Source organism: Mercenaria mercenaria, chromosome 3 (assembly GCF_021730395.1).
Source record: "Mercenaria mercenaria strain notata chromosome 3, MADL_Memer_1, whole genome shotgun sequence".
Taxonomy (NCBI): Eukaryota; Metazoa; Mollusca; class Bivalvia; order Venerida; family Veneridae; genus Mercenaria; species Mercenaria mercenaria.
The window spans coordinates 80162406-80174406 of record NC_069363.1 but is presented as its reverse complement, the minus strand read 5'-3'; the positions used below and the strand labels follow the sequence as shown (position 1 = coordinate 80174406).

Below are 12001 nucleotides of genomic sequence, written 5' to 3'. Positions count from 1 at the left end.
ATCCCCTTAAAATGTAATGTTTGTAGTCTGTAGAAGGCACCTGATGTTAATAAGGTCAAGGTCAATGTTATAAAATTAGAACTTAACACTCCCCTTTGCCTTCAACAAACCATCATGGGGGCATATGTTTTTTACAAACACCCCTTCTTTATATCATATTTTATATAACTTAGATAGGTTCCATCGTTATATGAGCCGCACCATGAGAAAACAAACGTAGTGTATTTGTGACCAGTATAGATCCAGAAAACAAACATAGTGCATCTGCGACAAACATCGATCCAGACCAGCCTGCGCATTCGCGCAGTCTGGTCAGGATACATGCTGTTCGGTTTCAAAGCCTATTGCAATTAGAGAAACTGTTAGCGAATAGCATGGGTCCTGACCAGACTGTGCGGATACGCAGTCTGGTCTGGTTCGATGCTGGTCGCAAATGCACTATGTTGGTTATCTTATGGCGCGGATCATATTTAATGCAAATCACCTTGATAATAATTCCAAGATATGTTTTAAAATTAGTGAAGAGTAACTGCCCTTGACTTTTCATTTAGCAGTTGGATAAGTTTTGCAGTCACGAACTTTCCAAATGAATCGGCATTTAACTATATTCATTTTAAGAGAACATCGGACTAGCAATATCGTTTTCCTTGCATTTTCGCTATTTTTACCCCTATGGTAAAATTATTTGCCTTATTCAAGGTCGGTTGGTGAATCAATTACTTCTGTTTTTTGGATTTGACAAACTTGCAAATGAAAGTTACTAATAATTCAAATGAGATAATAAAAAATTAAAGTTTGAATGTAAAGGTTTCAGTACTTTTCGGTAATGTTGCTTGCATTTTATCACATCATAATGAACAGTTGTTAATTCTAATTATTGGCTACTGTTTTTAATTTAAAATCTCTTAAATACTCCGAATCCATCTTTAAGTTGTCAAAATATAGATTATATTGTATACGTGACAAAAAGAATAACTCTTCTTGATTGATGGTCTAATATTTTTATTATACATTTTTTTCATTATATAAAGTGGGTGGGGTACATAAAATACCAAGGATGTGCGCTTTTTGTCGCCAACCCTAAACTAGATTGCACGAAAGATCTAGAGTATTAAAATGAATTTCTTTTCAGATGAAAAGTTTGCAAGTAAAGGTTTCACCCCTTTCATTAGTCTTGCTTGTATTTATCAAATGGTAAATAACAGGTTGTTAACTAATTACCCGCCGGTTGTAAAAGACATCATTTTCATACCCATATTTTCTATTAAAATCTTTTAAATACCCCTCATCTATCTTTAAATTGTCAAGAATATGCATTTCATTGTATGCGAGATAAAAAGTATATATTTCCTTTATTTTGGTCGAATATTTTTATTATGAATTTTTTGCATTAGATAATTATATAAAGTGGGTGGGGTACCCCCTTTTTCTACTTAAAATCTTTTAAATACCCATCATCCAGCTTTATATGGTCAAAAACATAGATTACATTGTATACGTGATAAAAAGAATATATCTCATTGATTTTTTTGTCAAATATTTCTATTATACATTTTCTTGCATTATATAAAGTGGGTGGGGTACATAATATACCCAGGATTTGCGTATTTTTTAGCCAAACCTGAACTAGATTGCATTAAAGAGTATCTAAATAAATTACTTTCCAAATGAATAGTTTGCAAGTAAAGGTTTCTTCGACTTCCATTAGTGTTGCTCTTATTTAATAACGGGTTGTTTATTCTAATTATCGGTTGTAAAATAAATAGCCTTTCTTACCCCCTTTTTCTGTTTAAATTTTTTTAAATACCCCTCATCTAGCTTTATATGGTCAAAAATATAGATTATATTGTATACGTGATAAAAAGAATATATCGTCTTGGTTGTTGGTCGAATATTTTTTATTATACATTTTTTGCATTATATAAAGTGGGTGGGGTACATAAAATACCCCGTATTAGCGTATTTCTTAGCCAAAACCGAACTAGATTGTACGAAAGAGTATTTAAATAAATTACTTTCCAAATAAATAGTTTGCAAGAAAAGGTTTCATCGCCTTTCATTAGTGTTGCTCTTATTTAATAACGGGTTGTTAATTCTAATTATCGGTTGTAAAATACATAGGTTTTCCTACCCCCTTTTTCTGTTTAAAATCTTTTAAATACCCCTCATCCAGCTTTATATGGTCAAAAATATAGATTATATTGTATACGTGATAAAAAGAATTTATCTTCTTGGTTGTTGGTCGAATATTTTTGTTATACATTTTTTGCATTATATAAAGTGGGTGGGGTACATAAAATACCCCGGATTTGCGTATTTCTTAGCCAAACCTGAACTAGAGTATCTAGATGATCTCTATTCTAACAGACTGTTTCGCAGCGGTATTAATAAATGACTTTGAGAAATAAGACCATTTCAAAGGTTACTTCTTCATACTGTAAATTTTAGGTTAAATATTTTTATTTTATTCTCTGGTATTTAAGGTGCCAAATCTTATAATAAAATGTACATAAAATGAGTACATTTTGCGTATTTTTCAACATAAGCCTTATGCGTAAAAGCAATGTTAAAAGATATATATTTGAACTGATTTTAGAAACACGATGCTATGTTTTGTTAGTGAAAAAACGATTTGAATCTTAAAAAACTGCAAATATACAGAGTTATCTCCCATTGATATTCTCAAATTTTGCAAGAGCTTTTGTTTTGCAGGCCCGATTTTTCTGATCCGCGAGACTTTGTACTTTCATAATATGTATAGAAACTGACTATAGCATGACCGGACAGGTAAATCCATTTTTTCATGCCTTGGCTCCCCGGCTAGAAGGTACTTCAGTAACCACTAGCTGGCATGGGTTTAACATCATAATACTTATTCAGTGTGATGATTTGACATACAGTGCACAGGTTTCACTATCATATTTCACTTTATCACAATATTATGCAGCTTTTCAGACTTAGCTATTTTCAGTCACTGATTATGTGTAAACTGGTATCTTAGTAACCACTTGTGGGAATAGACTGAAACTTCACTGTTTTGATCTGACATAGTATTACAGTGTACAGGTTCAATAACTTTATTTTGACTTTTTTATGCAAAGTTATGCCCCTTTTACCACTTTGATATTCTTTGACAAGGCTTTTGAATCGATGAGCATTGCTGTCCACCGTCAGCACTTGTATTGAAGGTCCAGCACTGCTATTGATTTTTTCAGAGGTTTTCATTATTAAAAATTACTCTGTAACATACCCCAAAATTAAAGAGATGACTATTGAAAACTGAGTGTTTCAATAAAATAACATGTCAGATACAAAACAAAATAGTTATTTTTATATAGGCTTATCCAATCCAATGTTTTACAATTATTCTTCTAACACACCTACCTCCTCTGCTGAATGGCATTAAGAGGTAAAATGTCCACTGACACCTACTATTCAAAAGAGGCATTTAAAAAGTCATGCATTCAGCCAGACACATGTAAAATATTCCAAATTTCACAGAAAACACTGTATTGCTTAATCCCGACACAAATTTTATGATTGTAAACATTACCTTTTTATCCAATCAGCTTACTGCGAAATCATTATTATTCATGGGGGACTAATTTTCGTGGATTTTGTGGTTGAGTCAGTCCACGAAATTTAATCCCAACGAACAAGTAAAATTCCCATTCATTTTATGTTCAAAAGTTGAACTCCATAAATTCATATCCCCACGAAATTGCTGTTTTGACCAAAACCACGAAATTTCATGCCCACGAAATTAAATGATTTTACAGTATGTCTCACTGACTCTTACAGAGTTTTCTTACACTTTCTTCAATCAATCAAAAGCTACATGTCAATATATATATATATAACATCTGACCTGAAAGCATCTTGTTATTTGATTTAGGAACCAGCATATAACAGATTACCTGTTTGAACTTCTGGAGAATGAAGCAAGGAGCCAGGGACTGTCAAGTATGGCAGAATTGACCAAGGACTTCCACATGTGGCCTGATTTCCATGGCAACAGGTCACCACTAGCTGATCATACTTTGAAAGGAATGGTAGGTGCTAGAATAATAATTAGCTTGAATGAGATGGTTACTTCCCTTGAAAAGTTGTAGGATAAAGTGCAAGGATAACCAAATACTACATTGGTCCCTTTCAGTTGGATTACTCTGACTTTTTTGTTATAACCATTGTCAAAGATGTTGTTTTTCGTCAAAATAAATATGCTTTTTATGCATAGGTTTCTAAATAAAAATTATTAAACAAACCTAAATTTAACAATGGGCCACTAAAAGAAATCATGTCCTTAATCATTTTCCAATCTAATGAATTTTATAATAGATACTGCTTTTGAAAATTACAAAGAAGTCAACGATAAAAACAGAGGTAGGACCAATCTACTTCTTGGACATAATCAAGGGAAGTAACTGACTAATGTTTCCCATTAGGGGAATACTGATAACATAGCCTGGGTCTGTTACACACAGTCATAATGAAAAAAAAAATTTCCCGATTTCAACAGATTGCATTTGTCACATATCATGATGTGTATAAATGCAGATGTGGCAAATTGATCAGTGTTGTGACCATGGCTATCCATGTTCTTCCTGAAAATTTGTAGACAACATTCTCTCTCTCTCTCCATTGTACTTCAGTTGGCCCTTGGCTTTGTCAAAAGTATTCTTAAAGGTATGTATCACGGAAAATGTTTGACCTAGAGTCATGAAACATATTAAGGAGATTGTTATGTAGCAAGTGAAGTTGTGCATGTTATGTAATATTTTGTTTGGGATTTCACTCAGCCAGTCCAAAAAAGGCATAAAGGGCCTAAAAGTTTGTAAAATATATCTTAAAAAGTACATAACCTAGAGTAATGAAACCATATTGGAATATATTCAGCATGTGAAATTGTGCACATGGAGTATTGTTTGGGATTTCACTCAGCCAGACCAAAGTAAATAGTCCCAAATTAGTCAAATACATGCATTAAGTGCCTGAAAGTTTGTGTTGCATATACAGTCTAACCTGTCTTTAGCAGCCAGCCAAGGGAAGCAGACAATTTGGCCGCTAAAGCCAGGTGACCGCTGATCGGAGGTGCATCCAATATATGTATTTTTCAGACTTCTGGCCAGTATAGCCTTTAGGCCCATTTTTGGGGGGTTTCCCATTATTATTTTACCAGGATACAATGACGTGCATTTGCCTTCGCAATACGAATGGTCTTCTTAGCAATCTAAAATTCCGGCGTGATTTTTTTACTACAAAAATTGTTACAGACAATTTTCCAACTTCAAAACAAGTTTGTTTACAATTTTCGCCATTTTGGTAAGGGAAGCTACTCTCCGCGCTTATTGTCTACGCTAAAATCTACGATTGCCGTTACGTTCGGTAAAAGATGGAGTGGTTTATATTTTTTTCAAACACAATTAATTTCGTATAAATTTAATAGTATTTTGATGACAGAAGTATAAAAAATCACAAATATTATGCTACTTGTTAGTTATCGAGTATTATCTTTAAACGAGGTCAAACTGTGAACAACAAAATTGACACGAGGTGACACGCTAATTGCCGATAATTACTGGCCATTTGATCATAACAAAAAGGGGATTACACCTTTGGTTATCAGTTTTAATTGAGAAGCTCATGTCATTTTGTCGTTCTTGTGGTGAAGTCAAGCGAATCTTAGCAATCACGTGCTTCTCAAAAATCGTGTATCTTCGGCGATTATTGCCTAAAAATAATTGATTTTGGAAGAAAAATGGCCGCTGAAAGGGTCAAATACGGCGGTCGGGAGGCAATTTCGGTGGCCGCTGGCCGCGGATGGCAGGTGGCCACTGAATAAAGTGATAAAATAGAGGAAAATCCGCCGGGGGCGTCATAAAATGACCGCTGAACGGAGGTGACCGCTGATCGGAGGTGACCGTTAGTACAGGTTAGACTGTATCTCAAAAAGTATTTGAACAAGAGTCATGAAACCATATAGGTGTATATTCCACATGTGAATATGTGCATTTGTTTTTTTTTTGTGATTTTATGGCCCTTGACTTGGTCAAAAATATGGATAAAGGGCCTAATATTTGTGTGACACATAATGTCAAAATGTATTTAACTTAGTGTCATGGGAATTTGTAGGATCATGAAGTTTCTTTTATTTTGTGTTTCTTGTCGCATACCCCAACCCTACGTCACATCCCAAACCCAGTGTAATTAATATGCAGATTTGCATAGTCTTGCATTGTCAACAAGTATCATATTAACATATGAGCATATAGTGACAGGGAGCAGGAGCACCCTTTTCCTTTGAAGATCAACTTATTTGTCTGAAAAGTTCATATTTATGTTGGAACATTTTGATTCGGATTTTCCTTGTTTGAAAAACACATTGTTTTTGTTAATATTGACTGTCCTTTTTTGCAAGGTATAGATGAAGCATTAAAAATTGATTTTAGCCAATTATGTTATACTCCTGTAATTGTGGTTGCAACTTTATAATAAAAATTAATTAGTTTTTAGCTCGACTTTTCGAAGAAAAAGTAGATCTAGAGCTACTGCACTTGCCCTAGCATCGGCACTGCCTTCACTGTTTGTTAAAGTTTTTGATAAAGTCAAATGTCTACATTACTATCTAAGCAATTGACTTGAACGTTATAATAGTTATTTACTATCAAAGTCTACACCAAGAGAAACAATCCCCATAACTCTGTTTGAATTTTGACAGATCTATGCCCCTTTTTAACTTAGATTTCTGTGGTTAAGTTTTATAAAGTTTTACACTGGCAAAGCTCTAAGTCAGAGTCAAGTTCTGAGAAAAGTTGAGCATGCTGTCTTATGGACAGCTCTTGTTTTAAAAGTTTTGTATATAAAGGTAAGATCACTTTCACTCATTTGACAATTTATTATTATGATATTGGCAGTTATTGTTTGTCAACAAAGTCAGTTTATTGAGTTTTCACTATAAATAATTTTGACTCACCCATAATATTGCATACAAGTATTAGAAAGGTTCTCATGAATGCAATATTTTCATTCATTTTCCTCTAATTATTAGCATCAAAATTGACCTCAGTAAGTGTAATTTTTCTATAAAAAAAATTATCAGGTTAAGTTTGAATTTTTGTCTATACAGCATTATAAAAAGTATGCCATTAATGTTTATATTGTCACTCAGCTGAAGTGGTTGCAGGGAGTTTATTTTTAGGAGATACCGTACATCGAACAAAATTATATTTATGAAGAAAGTCATAGTAGGCGTAACTAGAGGGAAAAAAAATGTTCTAGTCGGTAACAGGAAGATTTATGGTGTGTTAGTTAAGTGATCTATATACCTTGTATTAAAGTTCTATGATCTTTTTAGATCTTTGAAATATCTTATAAATTCCAACTGGTTTAAAATCTTGGTATAACGTATTGCCTTTAAAAGTCAAACAAATTGAAATGCCTTTTGAGAGATTTAACTGTGGATGTCCCTAGAAAGATTAAGTTTCTAATGCATGTGACCTTAAAATTATCTGGTACAATAGTAATACAAAACAGTTTACATGTAGACAACTTTGCTATTTTTAGATGTAATATCTATATTTAGCTAGGTTGTGAGCATGCTCAGTGGACTGATAAACATGTTTCAGACATGTCTGAACAAATCTATACTGACATGCCCAGTGAGAGAGTTGTACAGTATATATACCTGTCCTATCGGTTATTTCATACAACTTGCCAAAGAGCAAACATTGAGACAACTCTTACAGAAACTGCAGAAAATAACTACTAGAGTTTTCTACCTTTGTCCCACTTGAAAGGTAAATATCTTGAGTTATTTTGTAATCAGAAATCAATTAATTTAAATGTCTTTTATTGTTAGTTAAAATAGTTTGTCATTTTCATTAGCTTGAATATAACTCTTCTGTTAGACAATACTGATGCAAAACTTTTTGATAGTTTGTTATTTAATTTTTAGAAATGTATCTTTTTTTGATTTTTCAGAAATTTGTGATAAAATGGCATTACCAAATGGTCCAATGGAGATTGTTTTCTCCTTTGATACCACAGGCAGTATGAGTTCATGTTTGAATGAGGTACGTGGGCGGATTGCAGACATGGCTCAGCGTCTACAGGCTGACATCCCTGGCATCAAAATGGCTGTGTTTGCACATGGAGACTATTGCGATAGACACAATTACATCACAAAGTTTGTGGACTTCACAGATGATGTTGCAAAACTTGTGGACTTTGCACAAAATGTCAGTTCAACTGGAGGTGGCGATGCAGATGAGTGTTACGAACTTGTGCTGCATGAGGTGCGTACCAAACTGTCATGGACGCCAGGTTCTCAGAGGGCACTTGTTATGATCGGAGACTGCAATCCCCATGAGCCGAACTATCCTGACAACAAATTGAAGTTAGACTGGAGGATGGAAGCTGATGAATTGGGTAAAATTGGCGTTCGGATTTATTCCGTGCAGTGCCATTCACACAACTCTGACAAATTTTACTCAGAAATTGCACGCCGCACTGATGGTCAGCATCTGAAACTGAGTGACTTTAAAAATATCTTTGACTTTCTGATGACCGTCTGCTACAGGGAGAAAGGGGATGATCTGTTCCAAAACTATGAGAAAGAAGTGAGAGCACGTTCTACAGGCATAAACAAAGACTTGCATAAATTGTTTGGCGATCTGAGAGATAAAGGTCCAGCAGGATCGTCCTCCGATATGTCGTCAGTTAGCAGCAAAAGTCCTGGGAAAAAGCTCGGGAAAGGAGGGAAAATCATGAAACCTCCAAAGGCAGTTAAAATTGCAAAGGAAGCAAAACCAGCCCTGAAGAGTGTCAGAAAATCTGCAGCAAGCATTAAGAAGACAAGGCCAGTACCAGTTCACAAGAAGTATTTGGAAAAATATTTGCCAAAACTTCGGAGAGAAAATGTATCAGAAAACAACTTCCTGTTGAGAGAAATGCCCTGGTCAAAATGGCAGCTTATCATTTCACCAACACAGAAAGTGGTAACGGACACTGCAACACAAATTGCTAGTGATGTAAGCTGTCAGAGAACAGGATGTGGTCATGGATTTAGAGCTAAACAGATTTTTGGCGGGAAAACCAAGGTTCCTGCTGTATATGAGGTTGGAGTCCAGACAAACACACATGCCAGAAAATATGTAACTTATAGTAAAATGTGTCGTGGATTTACTGCCTGTTCAAACTGGGAGAATAAACTCCTAGGAAGAAAGGACATTCGAAAGCAAATTGACAATTTGGTAGAGAAATCGTGTAGCGTATTTGTACGCAGAATGTTACTGAAAGGTGACAAATCTAAGGATAAAGTGAGACAGGCTTTGAAAAGATATGATTATGCGTGGAAGGGATTGAACTCTGTTAGAGATGGACATAGAATTGTTTCTAAGGGGGAAATTGAAATCTCATCAGAAATGGATATGTAATTTACTGACATTTAAAAGTGAATGACAAAGTTTGTTTATATGTTTTGCGTAATTATATAGGTGCAATATATGTTATATGTGTACATATTTATTTGTTATTACAATACTTTATTGGCATGCAGTCAGATTAGCATTATGCCTGATATAAAGTGTGTCAGTCAAAGTAGTAGGCTAAGCATGTTTTTCATTATGTAAATAGTTTGTTTCATCACCTATTTGAATATATTTTGTCAGATAATGTTACATGTTGTATGATACAAACATTGTATATAAAGATATTGTTATTAAATAAAAGTAATGTTTTTCATACATGATTTTGTTGTATATTGTACAAGATTATTGATATTACCAAATGAAATAGTATTACCTTCCACAGTATTACCTACCTCAGTATGGAGAAAGTTCTCATCGAAACTTAACTTCTTGGGCCATGAAACTGCTTTCAGACAAAAGAAAAACAACAGAATTTTAGTTAAAAAAAAGGAAGAGATAAAGTCATAGCAAATTCATAGCTTTAGATGCTAATCTACTGTCTGTCCAACTCATTCCATCCTTACTTAACCCTTACCATGCTAATGCACTTGTCCATCTTCCAATTTGGACAGTACCATTAACTGTTAAAAGGGATGCTAACCAAAAAGATACTGAGTGAATGGGGAACAGTACAGGTCATGAACAGACTACACAGATGTGCAGGGATCTGTACTGGTCGCAAAGGCAGAATCAATCGTGTTTAGCATGATAAGGGTTAATACATTAGACTTTGACAATTTCTCTAACTTTGTATCAATTTGGCTTCATTGAAATAGTTAATTTCTATATTTCTTAATAAATATACAGCATAAAAGAGGCAAAGCTCTAATACCTTATTCTGTTTCAGATAGTGTAATTTTATTAGGTTTTAACATTTGTTTTAATCTACCGTCATCTGTGCACAAAATGTTTCAAGTGTGTAAGGAGAAATGTGGTCAGCAAGAATTGTGTACTTAGTTCTGCACTCCCTCTCATTGATCTCAATGAATATATAAAGTATCAAGTCTATACCTTACATAGTATTTTGAGTTATGCCATGGACAAGGTTTTTCAAAAAAGGGAGATAATTAAAAACTGGGACTACCTAGAGTTATGGTTCCTTGTCACTGAACGTTCTCTCACTGACTTCTATGAATATATAAAGTATCTGAAGTCAATAACTTACATAGTACTCAAGTTATGCCCCAGACAAGATTTTTAAAAAAAGGAAGGTATTCAAAAATGGGACACAATAAGCGGTATGAAATGCATAGAATTTACTGTTATCAATTATCCTCAATACCCAGCAAATGTTCTCTCATTTGCTGGGATAGACGGATGGAAGGACAAGGTGGCAACTATATGCCCCCACCTCCATTCTGTCGGGGAGGATAAAAATTGGAGGTTATCAATCTGAACTCAAAAAAAATTTGCTCATCTGCTGAATATTTTTTAACAAGTATTAGCCAAAAAAATTCGCAAATACTAAGAATAGAAAGTTCATTTTCAAAAAAATGCGCAGATGATCAGGGTGATTTCTGTCTGACTGAAGAACTTACTAAGGTATACATTAACCATGTAGGAATATTATTCAGCATGTGGGTTTGTGCACCTGATTTTTATTTTGAGACCAGAGTTATGGCCCTAAATATGCATTAAAGGCATCAAAGTTTGTGTCCCGTACATCGCAAAAAGTATTTGATCTAGAGTCTTAAAGCATTAGAGGATTTTTATATAGCGTATAAAAATGTGCATGGGACTTCACCCAGCCAGACCAGATCTGGAACCTGACTTAATTAAAAATATACACAAAGTACTTAAAAGTATGTTGCATATATCTTAAAAATATTTCACCTAGAGTCGTGAAACCATGAACAGTGTCAGGATGTGGGGGCACCATGCAGTGTCCTATGGACACATGTCTAATTTTTCATTAGTTTCTCAACAGTATATAATATACAGCTGTTGAATGGCTTTCCAGTCAATAGCGAGGTCCAAATGTACACAACATCTGAAATAAGGTTATGTAAAAAAAAATTTCAGCTTTTACTGTAGCTCAAGAAAATTTAGTGTTGAAGTACAGACTTTTTGATAGCACAAATTGAGGACTGGTGATTTAGATATAGGAGTCATTAGTAATGAAAGTATTATATTAGCTTTTCCTTTTCTCTTTCAGATCAGTGGATTGACGTTACGATCAGATGCTGCCGGTCTTGCTATCCTGTATCTTTCTACAGTACAAGCACTTGCTGTAAGCTTGATCTCTGTTTACATTTATGGAAATAAGATATCCATTTCATTATTATTAGTCCTTTACCATGGAACACCCGTCCGTCCAACCTTCTGCCTGTCTGTCAGCAAATCTGGATCCTGCAATTACTCAAAAAGTATTCAAGCTAGGTTCATAGGTATGTGAAAAGAAGGCAATATGTAGATTATGCACGTACATGACTTATGCTTGTAGGTCAAAGATCAGGGTCACTATTGAAGGTCAAGTAAAATTGTTTCTGCTCAATAACTTTTGTATGCATTGATGGGTTATCTTAGTGATGCAC

At 34.4% G+C, this 12001-nt stretch overlaps 2 protein-coding genes across 7 annotated transcripts in view; both read left to right on the top strand.

Moving 5' to 3' along the window:
- The window catches only part of LOC123524283 (FGGY carbohydrate kinase domain-containing protein-like), a 69181-nt gene that overhangs the window by 39941 nt on the left and 17239 nt on the right, over positions 1 to 12001 (top strand). For all 6 annotated transcript variants that reach the window (XM_053539025.1, XM_053539022.1, XM_053539021.1 and 3 more), the window contains 2 exons: positions 3896 to 4052; positions 11623 to 11697. In XM_053539025.1, coding sequence (XP_053395000.1) covers positions 3896 to 4052; positions 11623 to 11697 — 232 coding nt within the window. The remainder of the gene's footprint in view (positions 1 to 3895; positions 4053 to 11622; positions 11698 to 12001) is intronic.
- On the top strand, positions 7643 to 9743 carry LOC128555732 (uncharacterized). Its single transcript, XM_053539026.1, has 2 exons — positions 7643 to 7796; positions 7981 to 9743. The coding sequence occupies exon 2, from the start codon at positions 7995 to 7997 to the stop codon at positions 9432 to 9434; it is 1440 nt and encodes a 479-aa protein (XP_053395001.1). The 5' UTR covers positions 7643 to 7796; positions 7981 to 7994; the 3' UTR covers positions 9435 to 9743.

Bases quoted from the DNA above. Each gene is read 5' to 3' on its own strand.
- LOC128555732 (XM_053539026.1), top strand. From the start codon at position 7,995: ATGGCATTACCAAATGGTCCAATGGAGATTGTTTTCTCCTTTGATACC.